Source organism: Carlito syrichta, unplaced genomic scaffold (genome assembly GCF_000164805.1).
Source record: "Carlito syrichta isolate Samal-C Ts95f unplaced genomic scaffold, Tarsius_syrichta-2.0.1 Scaffold305546, whole genome shotgun sequence".
Taxonomy (NCBI): domain Eukaryota; kingdom Metazoa; phylum Chordata; class Mammalia; order Primates; family Tarsiidae; genus Carlito; species Carlito syrichta.
The window spans coordinates 501,148-517,740 of record NW_007249642.1 but is presented as its reverse complement, the minus strand read 5'-3'; the positions used below and the strand labels follow the sequence as shown (position 1 = coordinate 517,740).

The following is a 16,593-nucleotide window of genomic DNA, read 5'->3' as shown; positions in this document are numbered from 1 at the left end:
TGGCAGTTTTCCACTACTACCAATCCCTTTCTTATAGTATTATGATAGTTGTTCAAGGTCTGCTTAAGGGTGAGAACATGTTTCTTGTTTCTGTGATAGATCACTCAGTATTATAACCTCTAAGTCCAACCAAGTTGCTGCGAAGTTCATAATTTTGTCCTTCTTTATTATGGCTGCATAATATTCCATCATGTATACATGTTTTTAATCAAGTCCTCTTTTGATGGGTAACATGGTTGGTTCCATATTTTTGCCATTGTAAATAATACTGCAGTAAACATGCATGTGCACGTATCTTTTTCACAGAGTGATTTGAGTTCCTCAGGGTATATTCCCAGTAGGGGGATTGCAGGGTCATATGGGAGGTCGATTTTTAGATCTTTTAGTAATTGCCACACTGTTTTCCACAGAAGCTGTACTAGTTTACACTCCCACCAACAATGTAGATGTGTTCCTTTTTCACTGCACCCTCTCTAGCATCTGTAGGTTTTTGAGTTATTGATGATGGCCATCCTGATTGGAGTTAGGTGGTATCTCAGTGTGGTTTTAATTTGTGTTTCTTTGATGACTAGTGAGGCTGAGCACATTTTCATGTATCTGTTGGCTGCTCGTATGTCTTTTTTTGACAAGTGTCTATTCATATCTTTTATCCACTTTGTAATGGGGCTGTTTGTTTTTTTCTTTTTGGCACATTTGAGTTATTTGTAGGTCTTAGATGTTAGGTCTTTGTCAGATATTCAGTTGGCAAATATTTTTTCCCAGTCTGTGGGCTGTCTCCCTGCTCTCTCAATGGTTTCATTGACTTTGAAGAAGCTTGTCAGTTTGATGAGGTCCCACTTGTCTATCTTATCTCTTAAGGCATGGGCACTTGGGGTTTTGATCAGGAATTGGTTGCCAGTTCCAATTTCCATAAGGGTGTCTCCGGCATTTTCTAAGGTTCTTATAGTTTGAGGTTTTACATTTAGGTCTTTGATCCACTTAGAGTTGATATTTGTGTATAGTGATAGGTAGGGGTCTTGTTTTAATCTTTGCATGTGGTCAGCCAGTTTTCCCAGTACCATTTACTGAATAGGTTCTCCTCTCCCCAGTGGTTGGTGGTGGAGGCTTTGTTGAAGATGAGTTGGCTGAGAAATTGCAGTTTTGCTTCTGGAATCTCTCTTGTTCCATTGGTCTATATGCCTTCTTATTTCAGTACCAGGCTGTTTTGATTATTGTAACTTTATAATACAACTTAAAGTCTAGGAGCGTGATGCCTCCTGCTTTTTTCTTTTTTTTTGCTGAGGATTGTTTTCGCTATTTGTTGTTTTCATATGAATTCCTATATCGTTGTTTCCAGGTCTGAGAAGAACGTTGCTGGTAATTTAATGGGTATTGCGTTGGATCTGTAGATTGCCTTGGGTAGGACGGACATCTTAACAATGTTGATTCTTCCAATCTATTAGGATGGAGTATTTTTCCATTTGTTTGTGTCATCTTTTATTTCTTTGAGTAGTGTTTTGTAGTTTTTGTTATAAAGGTCTTTGACTTCTCTGGTTAAGAAGATGCCAAGGTATTTTGTTTTTGTGTGTGTGGCTATTGTGAATGGGATTGTGCTTTTTAATTGGTTTTCTGTTTGTGTATTGTTGTGTATAGGAAGGCAACTGATGTTTACACATTTATTTTATACTCTGAGACTTTGCCAAAGTCCTTTACTAGTGCAAGGAGGTTTTTGACAGATTCTCTTGGGTTTTCGAGGTATAGAATCATGTCGTCTATAAAGAGGGATAACTTGATTTCCTCTTTTCCTATTTGGATACCCCTGATTTCCTTCTCTTGTCTGAAGGCTCTAGCTGGGACTTCCAATACTATGTTGAAAAGGAGGTGTGAGAGTGGGCATCCTTGTCTTGGTCTGGTTTTCAGGGGAAATGATTCCAATTTCAGTCTGTTAAGCAGTATGTTGACTGTGGATTTCTCGGAGATGGCACTTGCTGTTTTGAGGTATGTTCCATCTATGCCTAGATGCTCGAGGGTTTTTATCAAGAAGTGGTGCTGAGCCGGGCTTGGTGGCTCAGCCTGTAATCCCGCGCCTTTGGGAGGCTGAGGTGAGTGGATTGTCTGAGCCCGTGGGTTCGAGACCCGCCTGGGCAGCAAGACCTCATCTCTACAATAAATCAAAAAATCAGCTGGGCGTGGTAGCACACGCCTGTAGTTCCGGCTACTTGGAAGGCTGAGGTGGAAGGATCGCCGGAGCCCAGTAGGTCAAGGCTGCTGTGGCCGGGAGCGGCCACTGCACTCCAGTCTGGGTGACAGAGTGAGACTCCAACTCAAAAAAAAAAAAAAAAAAAGAAGTGGTGCTGGATTTTATCAAAAACTTTTTCCATGTCTAATGATACAATCATGTGGTTTTTGTCCTTACATCTGTTGATGTATTTAATTTTACGTTTATGGTCTTGTGGATGTTGAACCAGTCCTGCATCCTGGGAATGAAGCCTATTTGGTCATGGTGGATGATTTTTGAGATGTGTTGTTGGATCTGGTGTGCTGGAATCTTGTTGAGAATTTTAGCATCTATGTTCATTAAAGATATTGGCCTGTAGTTCTCTATCTTTGCTGGATCTTTACCTGGTTTGGGTATCAATGTGTTATTAGCTTCATAAAATGATTTGGGGAGAGTTCCATCTTTCTTGACTACCTAGAATAGTTTCAGTAGGATTGGTATCAGCTCCTCTTTGTATGTTTTGTAGAATTCCTCTGGAAAGGCATCTAGTCCAGGGCTTTTTTTTGGTAGGTAGTTTTCTTATGACATAGTTGATTTCCTGGGTTGTTATTGGTGTATTTAGGGTTTTGATTTCTTCTTGTTTCAAACTGGAGAGGTTGTGTGATGTCAAAAGGTCCTCCATTTCATTTAGGTTTTCAAGTTTGTTTACATACAGGTGTATATAGTAATCTCTGATAATCTACAAAATAGATATTTTTAAAGGACTGATTAAATTTCACAGTTTTGGGGCAATTCCTTTGGGTCCTCTCCCACTGTGGGAGCTTTTCTGTCCTCTCAATAAATCCTGTTTTTTCACTTAAAAAAAATAAAATAAATTTCATAGTTTTGCTCGGTATAGTTATAAATAGGTGTAGAGGTAACATAGATCAGATCTTTTTTTTTGAAGTCTAGAAAATGATGCTTAAAGGAAGAGCAGACAAAGTATTAGAATTTACCTTTCTTTTACAAAAACCTCACACCTCAGCAATAGCTATTTTGGACAAAAATGGGAAAATAAAAATTTTATGCATCTGATTAAATCCAGATAATTAATTTAAAAGAATAATCAAAAGAATCTGTTTATAATTTAAATAAATACTTCCCCAATTTCACCAATGAGTAATACTGAAAACATTGCCTAGCTCCAAATATTAGGTAACTTAAATGAGACTATAAACCTCCATAAAGTTTTGCAATTATAGATAGTACATTATATTGTCATTAGTGATCCTTAGTTTCTTCATTAGAGGTTATTTTGAAATAAGTGTCATTTTGAAAAATGTCAAGTTAAAAATATGACAAATCGATTGGCAAACATAAACTTAAAAAATAAATATCTGGAGTGATGTGGTAGACAGTACCATTCAGGGAAAACAGAACAGTAAACAGTTTATATCTATCTATATAGCTAAATGTAAATATACATATTTAGTTCCAAACTAAATGTTTTAAAATGTGTATGTTAAAACCAAACAGAATATTTTAAAATGTGTATGTTAAAACCTTCCATACACTTTGAAGTTATAAAAGACTATAGTGATTTGAAAACTTTGCAATAAGAATAATAAATGTCACCAATGATCATATGAAAATACATATTGATAAAGGAACACCCTAAATCCGAGCCAAAGTCATATTACAAAGTAAAGGTTAAAAGAAGACTTGTATAATAAAAGAGTACTCAGGTAAAGTTTCACATTTATTGTCATCTTTAGGAAGCTAACAAAGCAATAAAATTTGTTGAGCTAGTTGATTCTTTTTATTGACGTTTGCAAAAAATATTTGCCAAAAAAGAAGCTGAAAGTTTGTTTATGCTATTATTAGAGATAAAGTTTTATAGTTAAAATCAAAGTAGAGATAGGAAATCTCAGCAAATTAAAGAGGACCACAAAGCATGAGCTTGATGTGAAGGGAGGTTCTTGGGACTCTGGGTCCTGGCCCATCACTATTCTCAGAAATACCAAATTGTATTACTTAGAACATCTCTTGGCATCTAGTTTGCCTAGCATTTCTTCCTTGCTTAGGAATTTTTCTATGCTTAAAAGGAGGAAAGTAGAAGGAAATAACCTTCAAGACCCTTAAAGATGGAGCTTGCAGTGAACACGCCCAGATTTCTAATGACCAATCCTCAGCTTTAGCAGAGTGGCTTCAGCAGGAGCTCCAAGCAGCTGGTGTGACTCAGACCCCGTCCCTTTGTAGACTGGAGGTGCCCTAAGGACACAATCGGTCTTATTCTGCCATTTAAACCAATAAAAGGATTAGCAGTGATACAGGGGAGGTGGCAGATTAGGGAACTGGGTTGGAGTAGAGAAGAGTTTGTCACCTTTTCCTCATCCCATCCAGTGTCAAGCTGCTACTACAGCATCATATCTTGAACTTCCCGAAAAAGGCAAATGTTCTCAGTGTGAGGCAGCTTCTGAAGTCTGCAGCTGCTGACCCTCAGAATGCTTTTATGGGTCTGGGATACCATTGTGGAGTGGAATACCTGAGCAATTATGGAAATAACAAATAATCTGAACACTTTACATCATTAAAATAAAAAACCTGTTCAGCCTGTAATCCTGTGCTTTGGGAGGCCGAGGTGAGTGAATTGCCTGAGCCTGCGGGTTCGAGACCCACCTGGGCAACTTGGCGAGACCTCATCTCTACAAAAAATTTAGCCGGGCGTGGTAGCACACGCCTGTAGTTCCAGCTACTTGGAAGGCTGTAGCGGATGGATTGCCGGAGCCCAGCAGGTCGAGGCTGCGGTGGCCGGGAGCGTGCAACTGCCCTCCAGTCTGGGTGACAGAGTGAGACTCCAACTCAAAAAAACAAAACAAAACAAAACAAAAAATAACTTTTAAAAGCTGCTAACTGCTTTAGTCAAATAGTTTCATAAGCGAGTAGCACCGATTCCGACTCCCAAGGCTCCCCTCTCTCACTTGTGAAGAAAATTTTGCCAGGAGCTTTGCAGGAGTGTGCCTTTTGGCTGAGATGAAGTTGCTGAAAAGTAGCTCTTTGGGCAACATAAATAGAAATATTGTGGTGATTATGGAGCCCTGGGAACCTTCCTTAGCTGGGGGGTGGGTGTTTTGTAAATGCATATTTTAAGCAGGAACATTCATGTATGTGAATGACTGACCTTCTGTGAAGATCTTTATGAACACTCATGATAGAACAAATAGTACAGAGTTCTTCCAGTGTAGCCTTTCCACAGGCCTAGAATCTAAAACAGCATGGGAAGGGAATGTGGTAACATGTATGGCATAGACAAGATTATATTTACTATGTTGAACTCCTACTCAGGGATCTCTATCCCAGTGGGCTGCCTGAAGAATACTCCTTCCTGACGACCTTCCGGATGACAGGAAGCACTCTCAGAAAGAACTGGGGCATCTGGCAGATTCAGGATGCCTCCGGGAAGGAGCAAGTCGGCGTGATGCTCAATGGCCAAACGAAATCTATTGCATTTTCATACAAGGGACTGGATGGAAGTCTCCAGACTGCAGCCTTTTCGAGTTTGCCCTCCTTGTTTGATTCCCAGTGGCATAAGATCATGATTGGTGTAGAAAGGAGCAGTGCTACTCTTTTTGTTGACTGCAATCTGATCGAATCCTTACCTATAAAGCCGAGGGGCCCAATCGATATCGATGGCTTTGCTGTGCTGGGAAAGCTCGTGGACAATCCTCAAGTTTCTGTTCCAGTAAGTATAAATCACACACTATGACACATGAAACACAGCCAGATTTCGAAAAATTTGTACCTCAGATATCTCTGATAATCAGTTGAATGTCTCAAACAACTAACAGCTATTCCATTTTGAGAATTAACTCCATCATTTATTCAAAAATCTTCAGAGTTTATTTTGAGTGCAGCATGTATCAGGTGGAATCTGGAATCAGAGGAGTTTAAATAGATAGCTAGGTCTTGAGGAGCTTAAGCTTACTTGGAAAGCATTACATGTCCACCTAGCGAACCCAGAATCCTTCTGAGGCAATGGAGTAAAAAAGTCCCATGAGTGCAGCACATACTGTGTACACAACTAATGAGAATATTCAGAGTAAGGTTCAGATGGGTGAAGGATTTTGTGGGTCAAGAATCCCATGCTTCTTGGAGCCAATGAGCTTTGAAATGGAAGGATTTGAATGGGCAGAAGAAGAGAAGAAAGTGCATCCCAGTTGAAGGAAAAACCATTAAGGGAAAAAGAGGCAGAGAATAAGTAGACCACGGCCAAAGGCCTAGGGACTTGGTGATATGGGTGATATATGTATATGAAAACACATGTGTGTGCAAGGGTTGAGGGTCACTGACTGCAGAATGGTGAGAGAAGAGGTAAGGAAGCCTGTGATGTCTGGTCAACGAGAATGGAAAGTATACAGATGTCATAATGCTTATTTATTCAGAAGTAGGTCTTGTGTGACATGCTATAGAAGCAAAGGATTTTCAAGCTCTGTTCATGATTTTTCCGCAGGGATCCATGGATATAAAGGTAAGAAATTGTGTGGTGACACAATAATGTGCCAACTAGTTCTATTGTTTTGAATTGTTGCACTTTAACTGAGCAATGCTTTAAAGGACATTTTAAAAATATTTTGACAGGAATTCAAAAAATATATTTAGAGGACAAGTGTTCTTTTGGGGAAATGAAGGAATTTAGAGCTCATTAAATAAAAATTGATGCCAGTCTCTCTCTCACTCTCTCTCTCTCTGTCTCTCTCTCTCTCTCGCTGGCATGGAGCTGTAAATTCTAGTCACAAAACTCATATCATTGAGGGTGGCAGGGTGATACAATGATTTTGAATGGTTTCTTTGCACTTCTTCACAGAAGGAAAGGTTACCAAGGATCTGGGATTGTTCAAATAACTTGTTTTTAAGGGAAGAGTTGTGATTAGTGTGAAGGGTAGTGTGAAATTCTATATTCTGTGATGGACAGAAAGCAATTTGTGACTGCTATGCTACTGCCCTGGCATGTAGACACTTGAGAAAGTATTTCTTCATTTAATGAGTTATCACACCTCAAGTGGCTTGTGTCAGAAAGTTGATGGGATCACTGTTGTGCCATCTTGAAATTTTATGTAGCAAGTTCTTTGCAATGACACTGGAAAGGTTTACAGGCAACACTGAACTGAAAATATCTGTCCATAGGTGAGGGAGAGGAGATTTTAAGTTACCTCCTCGCTATTGAGAATATCAATCAAGTCTTTAAAAAATTGATCTATTGATTCATTGGCTTTAAAAACCATTTCAAATCTTTATAATTCTGGGTGATAAGATGCTATTAAGTGATCTGATTTCCAGAGCAGTAAAGTCTCCATGTGACTATAGTCTTGCCAACAGTGTCATAGCTGATTACAGGTTTTCTGCCATGTCTAGTTTAACATCACAATGAAGACCAGTTAGAACCAGTTACCTTCTATTTTATTCTTCCAAGTGCAGGAATGCAACTAGGAGCCTGCCGCTGGTTTTACTTGTGCTCTGATTCACCAAGGAGCTTTTCTAAGTCAACATACTGCAGCCAGTATTAAAGTATTTGAAATAAGCACGTGTACACTTCCTTCAGACTGAATTTTGACTCCCCTACCAGGGAACACAAAAGAGATTTGATTTAACAGCCCATTGAGGTTTCATGTTGGATGATGGTATGGTCATGACACTGATACTTAGACTAGATCAAGGTTATAGGCCAAAAATATCCTACCTACAATCAAAGAGTGGATGTGACAACGTCAAACTCAAACTTCCCATCAAAATGTATTCTTCAACTTTCATCCTGTATAAGACAAAGCATTAGAAAACAATGTAAGAAAAGCCCACTTATGCTTTAAAAAAATCTTAATACCCTTAAGGTACCAATTTAAAGTTTCAAAAATGCTTTCATTCCCATTAATTCATTTGATCCTTGCAACAACTTTATAAAATAGCAAGTACAGATAGCATTACCTCTATTTCTCAGCTGAAGAAGTGACCTCAAGCTGATCTGTTAGCCTGTAAGAAACAGTATTAGGCATGAGATTTCTAATCTACCTTATTTTCTGCTACACCAACTAGCTTTCCTTTGAGAAAAAGAAAAATATGTGCATTCACACTTCTTTCCTTATAAGGCACCTCATTGTTCTTACTTTGGAAGGCATTTGTGATTTGCCTTCAGAATTAACTTGCAGGAAAAACCAAATAAATTTTTTAAAGGACGATATTACAGTGTAAAATATGTCCTTAGACATGAATCCTACTTGTTTCATTTAGTAAACTTTCACTAAGTGGATATACCGGGCATACAAAGTCAAAGCCACCACGGACTTTGTTTTCTTCAGCCTGTTGAGCATAAGGAGTTCAGATAAGTGAACAGACCCAATAGACCATAAGGACTGTATGAGTGACTGGTGCTGTGTGCCAGGAATCACATGGAAAAGGCTCTTCACTCAGGTCAGGGCAGGGAGGCTTGAGAGTGGGGCTCAAGGTTGTTTCCTACAGGACACATGGTCTGGCAGGAGTCTTGGGGAAGGAAAAGTTGTCCAGGAGAAGGTGAGGGCCAGCGCTCCAAGAGGGGAGTGCTCTTGAAAATGTCCACCCCTGTCAGTTCTTCTCTGTCAAGCTTTGCGAATCTTCCTACACCATTCCCCTCCTTTCAAAATGAAGATGCACACATACTCACATAAATCCACAGACAGAGCCTTAGTGTCCATGAATTGTCCCTCGGCCCTTGTCTTATCTGATGGCCCATTGTCTTAGACTTTTTACCAGTTGGGTTGTAATCTGAAAATGTTGGCAGTTACTGGAGATCAGTAATGACTACCTGCCCCTCAGAGGTCCTGGGTGGTGATATGCATGTATTCTGAGAGGTAGGAGAGCGATACTGACATGTGACCTTTCTCTCAATTTGGGGACAGCAAAAAATTCAATATTACTGTGTAAGAGATTTTAAATTAAAATGAAATAGACAACAATAAGAAATAGTATATTTTTCACTTTTCCTTCATGCAGTTGGATTCATTCTAATCTTTGACCTTCTACATTAATTGAATACTATTTTCAAGGTCAAACTTTGCTTCTTTTTGTAAATTAATCAAAATCAAAACCCATTTTCTACAGGTGTTGTCTGGTGTCAAAAGGTAGCTCCATGATTTGCATAATAAAAAATGCAATTGAAAACAACATTAAGCCGGGCTCAGTAGCTCAGCCTGTAATCCAGCGCTTTGGGAGGCCGAGGGGAGTGGATTGCCTGAGCCCTTGGGTTTGAGATCTGCCTGGGTAACTTGGTGAGACCTCATCTCTACAATTAAAAAAAAAATTAACCAGACATGGTAGTGCACACCTGTAGTTCCAGCTACTTGGAAGGCTGAGGCGGAAGAGCCCAGCAGGTCGAGGCTGCAGTGGCCTGGAGCGGCCACTACACTCCAGTCTGAGTGACAGAGTGAGACTCCAACTCACAAAAAAAAAAACAACAAAACAACATTAGACAGATCACCGGTGCTACAAGTCATTGTGCTCCTTGCGATTTTTTTCTCTCCTATCTTTTGTCCCTTTCCTTTTCTAAATGGAAAAGGAAGCCAATTTCAAAGGATTTTCATAAGCATGTGATATAGCAGTTCATGTGTCTACAAGTCAGACACCTTCTCATCATTCATGGTTATTTAGTGGGCTCAGAGCATTTTATATTTTTCCCCAATGCACTGCTGTATTGCGTTGTTAGTTTGATTTTGAAGCAATAAATCCCATATTTTCTATTCTCATTTGTGCCAGTATTTTAGGATGGTGCCATCTATCCCACTGCAAAGCGTGGTTTCCTGGCAGCATACCATATAAACAAGTTATTCTATGACAGTTTCTTTATTGTCTGTTGTCAGCATGATTGCAGAGGAGAGTTATTTGGTACAGCTCTATTAGAAAGCAAAGTTGGCCTTACTCCCTTTTCAGAGATGTGTCCTGGGAGTTTGGTCTTGTCTGAGGGAGGATAAAAGTTTATGTGGCTTTATAAATGTATGATTCAAACCATTCTTCTTTTTACCCATGCATATTCCAAATAAACCAACAGGGAACATAATGAATCAGGCAGACAGTGTTTTAGGAGTATATTTTCAAATGTGTGCCTCTGTGTTTACTTTCACTAGATTCAGAGAAATTGTGAGACTGGCTAACTGCTGTGGAAAATCTGTCTGTTCTCTTCTCTGTTAAATAGAATTGAACCACACTAACTTCCAAATGTAAAAACATGATGGTTTCATGAATTATAACACTACGAGGCTGTGATTAATGTTACTTCTGATAGTTGAGAAATCTTGTAGGAAAGTTATGTTTTTAGTGTTTTAAGGAATGCCTAATATCTACTATGCATATCTAAACAATTAAGTTTGCTTATTAAGCTGTTTTTGACAAGTACATCTTTTACAAATACTCTTTCACTTGGAAGTATTAAATTAATAAAAATGGTAATCTTATCTATGATATCCAGAGGAAATATTTTTTCTAAAACTTTGATTTCATTAACATATTTCTGAATGACGAGCATCAAAACTATTTCTTTTGGAGATGGAAGCCAGCCTGGTTCATTGTAGACCATGTTAACACCACCAACAGGGTGTTCAGCAGGGGGTGATGAGATGAAGGAAATCGGCAGACACAGAACTGCTAACTTAGGAGAAGCCTGGCTGGGGAAGGATCTGTGGATAGCAGGGATAAGAAAACTGAACGACAGTCAACTTGCTTTTCATAGAAAATTAAACACACTAATTTTTTTTATTAGTCTCATTGTGCCCATACTGTTGCAATAAAAACAATCAGTTCTATTAGTTTTTTTATGTCTATAAAAATGTGTATAGGTCAAGACCATAAGGAGATCTTTGCTTATGCTAATCTCCGTATGGCTGGTTTCTTTGGGGTACAATGTGGTGTGATAGACTCTTGGGTTTTCTGAGCTAGAGGAAACTTTGAGCTCATTTAATCCAAACCTCTCAGTTATTATGGGAAGAAATTGAAACCCAGACAGGGCAAGGGGCTTGCCCCAGATCATAAACCAGAAAGCAAATACTATAAATTTTTGCTTCACTATAGCTTGTTTCCATCTCTATGTACTCATTCATTAGCATTCAACAACTATGTATTAACATCTGCTCAGTTATGGGGCTTATTTTGGTGGTAGAGAAAGCCGACAGGAATTAATGGTCCACTGTAGCTTCCGTTGTGGGAAGAGGAGACAGACACGGTGTGTACACAGGCACATGCATAGTGAGTCATACACATTAGGAGGAAAAGGAACAGGAAGGTGGAGTCCTGGAGAGAGGGCTTCACTGAGAAGAAAGTGTGTTTTTTTAAGTTGGAGTCTCACTCTGGTGCCTAGGCTGGAGTGCAGTGGCACTCTCACAACCACCGCAGCCTCGACCTGCTGGGTTCAGGCAATCCTTCTGCTTCAGCCTTCCAAGTAGCTGGAACTACAGGCATGCACCACCACACCCGGCTAATTTTTTGATTTATTGTAGCGATGAGGTTTTGCCAAATTGCCTGGGGCTGATCTTGTACCGGTGAGCTCAGACAATTCTCTCACCTCAGCCTCCCAAAGTGCTGGGATTATAGGCGTGAGTCTCCACGCCCGACTGAACAAAGTATTTCAGCAGAAATCCGAAGGAGGTGAGGGGGTTATTATGTGAATATTTGGGGAAGGAGGGTTCCAGGAAGAGAGAATAGCAGTGACAAGGAACTAGTGTAGTGTTGCCTGATGTCTGAGAGCCTCTGTGGACCAGTGTGACGGGGAGGAGACTGAGGAATGAGGCACTGAGGCTGGGGAGGTAACAGGATGGAGGAGGGGTGGGGAAATTGTGTTGGCACTTTGGTTCTCATGATGGGTGACTTGGGCAGCTGTCAGGTGGTTTTGAATAGGTAAGCCTGTTCTTGTCTTCTGAAAGGGTGACTTTGGCTGCCATTTTGATTCTATGTTGTAGAGGGGGAGAGAAATACATGCACATGTTGGAAACCTTAAGAGCTACTGTAGGAATTCAGGCAGAGGTGGTCTTGGTTTGGAACAGGGTGTTAGTGATGAAAGTGGTGCAAAGTAATCAGATCCTTAAATATTTTGAGGGTAAAAATACAGGATTAGGGGCGTAAGAGAAAAAGAGGAATCAAGAATGGTACCCATGTTTTTGGTGTGAATAACTGGAAGTATAGTCTTCCCCATCTACTGACATGGAAGATCGAGGGAAGAGCAAGTATCAGGGAGAACATGAGGAGTTAGCTTGGAACACCCAACTTTGGTATTAGACATCTCACTGAAGATGCTGAGTAGACAGTTCAGTGTGCTTCTGGAGGTCAAGAGATGGGGCCTGCTGGGACTAGAGCTCTGGGAGCTGTCAACATGTATATAGTATTTAAGGCCATGAAGTCACCAGGAGATGAGTGTGACAGAGAAGCCCTAGGACTGAGTCATGAATTAACACTTAGAGGTTGCTAAAGGGAGGAAGATTTCTCAAAAGAGATTAAGAAAGAGGAGTTTGTGGCCTAGGAGAGGACCAGGAATTTGTGGGGCCCTGAAGGTCAGGGGAAAATAGTATTTCAAAGAGGAGGGAACAAGAAGCTGACTCCAATGTTATGGCTAGGTCGAGTGAGATGAGGACTGAGAGTTGACTGATGGATTTAGAAACCAGTGAGGGTGATCTTGAGAAGAGTCCCACCGGAGTGTTGCAAATGCAAACCAGTTGGAAAGGGTTCAGGAGAAAATGAGGAGAGGGATTGGAGACAGTGCATATAGACAACTCTTTTGAGTTTTGTATAAAGGGGAACCACGCGTAGGCGGGTGGTGGAAGTGGGATGTGGAATGCAGGGAGGATGGTTCTCAGTTGGCGGATAACTTGGGATGCCTCGCCCTAGTTCAGAGCGTGACACCTCTTGATGCTTTCCTAAGAGAGCTCCTTCTGCCTCAGAGGACCAGGCATCTAGACCCAAATGAATCTCCTTGAAATGCCCTTCTAAATCAGGTCACCTTTCTCCATTCCTATCCCTTGTAAAATATCTTTTAATGACAATCCAATAATGATCATCTACCCAATAATATTCAGAATTCAAGGTGGAAAAAAAGAACTGATGTCTACTCTGTTCAGCTCATCTGGTTTCTTCTCTCTATCCACTTCCCATCCTTGGGTCTGTTGTCACTCCCTCTGTTCAGAACCCCAACTATACCCTTATAAAAGCAGAAGGGAGCTTCAGAGCCCACACATGTTTCATGTTATATGGTTCCTTCATCGATGACATTAGCCAGAAACTATTTCTGTCATCTCAATGCTGTAGTATTTATCATCAAGACATATTTCAGCTCAGACACCGCCTTGTACACTAGACATTTTGTGTCTTTCATGGTGTCTATCTCAAAGCACATGAATGTGTTCTATACAAGTATGTTGAATAAATCCATGATGACCTCCAGGTCTACCTCCAAGTCGCCACCTACTCACATTTAACTACCTCCCTAGTACTACTTCTGAGACTGCATGGCCTAGTCTCCAGAGGTGTCAATATTTCTAATTTTGAAGCCACTCAGAGCCTCCATCTCAGTAACCAGGAGGTTTCATTAATAAGGAGGAGGTCCTTTATGATGGCGTAAGCCAACATTTATTTTGCCATAAACTAAAAGGAAATATGAGGCCTGAGAATTCAAGTATTTCTTTAAATCTTTGTTGTCATAGAAGACAAAATTTTAGTGAGACTCCTGTCCTATTAAAGAGCTAGTTTTAAATTGTGTTATACCTATGCAGTTTATTCATAATTCAGTTTGCAAAAATCAAGACTTGTGCCAATCTCATTAACATTGAGCCAAGCTTCATGGTTTGTCATTAGGAAATTCTCTTTCGGGAAGAACAGATAGCTATCTGCAGGTATATTTTATTCAGTGCTTATGAAGGGCTTAAATACCTTATTAATCTTTCTCAACAACCTAGCAAAATAAGTAGAAAGCATTAACCCTATTAAAAGAGCAGAGAGTTGGAGCCAGAATTCCTGGCTTACATGTGTTGTCAACTGGGCATGATGCTAGCCTCAAGAAAGGAATTACTCCTCTGTGTTGTCCTTCAGAAGAGAGTTGGAGAAGACAAGATGTGGGCAGGTGTAAGATTCCTTACATTCACACACTCAGTGTTTCTTGGGGCAGTGGAGATGCATTTTATGTTGGAAGGATGGATTTTGCTAGGACATTTCATGTTTTGTTTAGTAGATTAATAAAAAAATTTTTCGCTTTTCTAGTTGTATTTTCCTCATCTTACACATTATGAACTCATTATAGGGAGAATATCTTTGATTTCTGTAGAACATTTCCTTAGTGCTTGACTTATATTGGGACTTCACATGTGTTGATGGAAGGGCTAAATTAAAATATTTGCCACATATATTTTACCGGTGAGTATTCAAAGAGAAGAATGATTTCAGGTATGTAAATGGGAAGCTGGTAGTAATCAGCATTTTAGTTATATAATGACAATGGCTTTTGCCAAGGCACTCTGCCAATTTTCCTCCAAAATAATTAGCATGTGATTGGAATTCATAGTGCATGCCAAAAGGTGGTTGCTGCGTAGATGATTTTTAGTGCATAGGTGGTGTTGATGTTGATGTGCAGATGTGTTCAGAAACCTTTGAACTATGTGGCAGTGGACAACCCTCCCATATTCACAGATGAGTCATATTTCATTCCCCCAGAGCCACAGCTGCATACCTAAACAGGTGGCTGATGTACCAGGCAGAATGACAGCTGAGAAAACAGCTTAGTAGACCACTTCCCATTTGCAATAAGTAGCTTTAATGAACAATCCACACAGAGGATGCAGGTCTCCTGACCAGCCCAAACCCTTTTTTGTCTAACTGCCCCTTCCTCTGGGGGTAGAAGGGAAGGACTTCATCCTCCGTTGTCTCCAATTTTGATTTTCCGTCCAGTAATCTCAACTCTGAGTGATTCCAAAAATAGTGGGAAAGGCTTGCCTAACTTCATTCTAGCTCTAGGCAAATCTAGAGGCTGCCTGGCATCTCTGTTGGATGAAAGAAAAGACAACACTTAGATCTGGGGCCTAGAGACTCAGCGAGGCATTTGCCTGATGCCTGCAGAAACTGCTGGCCCGGAGACATGGATGCAATCCGAAATGCCCGGCAGGAGACCCCTTCAAGAAGAGGGCCGGGGCACAGGCTTCCTGGGGCACAGGCTTCCTAGGGGATGTGGCAGTCTTGTTTTCCTGCCTTGTCACCTGAAGCTCCTTTTGGATTCTGACCTGGTAACCCTTCCCTTGCTCTGTTTCTTCCCTGTCATACACTTCTTTTTCCCTCAGCACCTGCTAAAAATGTTGAGAAGTTCTCAAGACACATTTGGATTTCAAGTGTCTAGAAAGTTCTCTCTTTCCAACCAGTGGATAAGAATATGCAAAAATCAAATCCTTTTAGTCATTTCTCTGAGTCTTAGACTCCCCTCTCACTCTCCTGTCCTCTTGCCCTTCCTCTTTCCACTTAATCTGTGATGCTTCGTGGAGAATGTCTTGTCTCTCGCACACATTTCCCAGGACTGGATTTTCCTTCTCCTTGTTCACTTGGCTGTTCCCGTCTCTCATCCCCCCCATCCAAAATCCAAACTCCCAGAGCGCGTATTCCCCATGGAGTACATCAGGCCTAGCTTAATCCAGACTCTGACACTCCATGTTTTGTGACCAGTTCCCTCCCAACCTCACTTTATTAGGTTCTCTTTCCTGAGATTGTTGTGAGGACAGAAACAGACAGCCAGCGTCAGGGTCTGTCCTGGCCAAGACCCTGCTGGAGTAATCCAGAGCAGAAGACATTCACATTCAGTCATCAGAGACACCGGAAGGGTCAGCCCCTTCCACGAGAAAACTTCATTCAAGGAAAAGCAAGAGTCATGGTGCACAAGCTCACCCAGTCCAAGGAGGCCTCCAGGCCTCGGACTAGCACATAGCACAGACTCCTCTCTGCTGGGTGACCCGCCTCTGTCCTCCAGAGACCTCACCCACTGTCCCTGACTTCCTCCAGTTTGAACTTCAATGGATGCTGATCCACTGCGACCCGCTGCGACCCAGGAGAGAAACCTGCCACGAACTACCCGCCGGAACACCGGTGAGTCCCGGGGCCACCCGCAAAGGCCTGTCCACCCAGCTCATCCCTGTCCACCTTCCACCTCCTAACTTGCTTTCCCGAGAGCGGCTGCGCCCACCCGAGACATATTCAGAAAGCAGGGACTGCTCTGGCCTGGCGGGAGGAAACTCCTTCGAGTGTCGGTTCTCCCCACTCGGACACCTCTCCCAGATCACCTGGGGTCCGATCGCAGGCAGGCCACAGACGCCTGGGCGGCCCCGACGACAGCCAGAGGCTGCCAGGGGCGCGGAGGAGGCGGGGCCGTGGGGAGAGGGTGA

General features: G+C 41.3%; 1 protein-coding gene across 1 annotated transcript in view; it reads left to right on the top strand.

Annotated features, from left to right (window-relative positions):
* Positions 1 to 16,593, top strand: part of COL9A1 (collagen type IX alpha 1 chain) — an 88,710-nt gene that overhangs the window by 6,661 nt on the left and 65,456 nt on the right. Inside the window, exons 5-6 of the mRNA XM_008061722.2 lie at positions 5,522 to 5,918; positions 16,214 to 16,301. Coding sequence (XP_008059913.1) covers positions 5,522 to 5,918; positions 16,214 to 16,301 — 485 coding nt within the window. The remainder of the gene's footprint in view (positions 1 to 5,521; positions 5,919 to 16,213; positions 16,302 to 16,593) is intronic.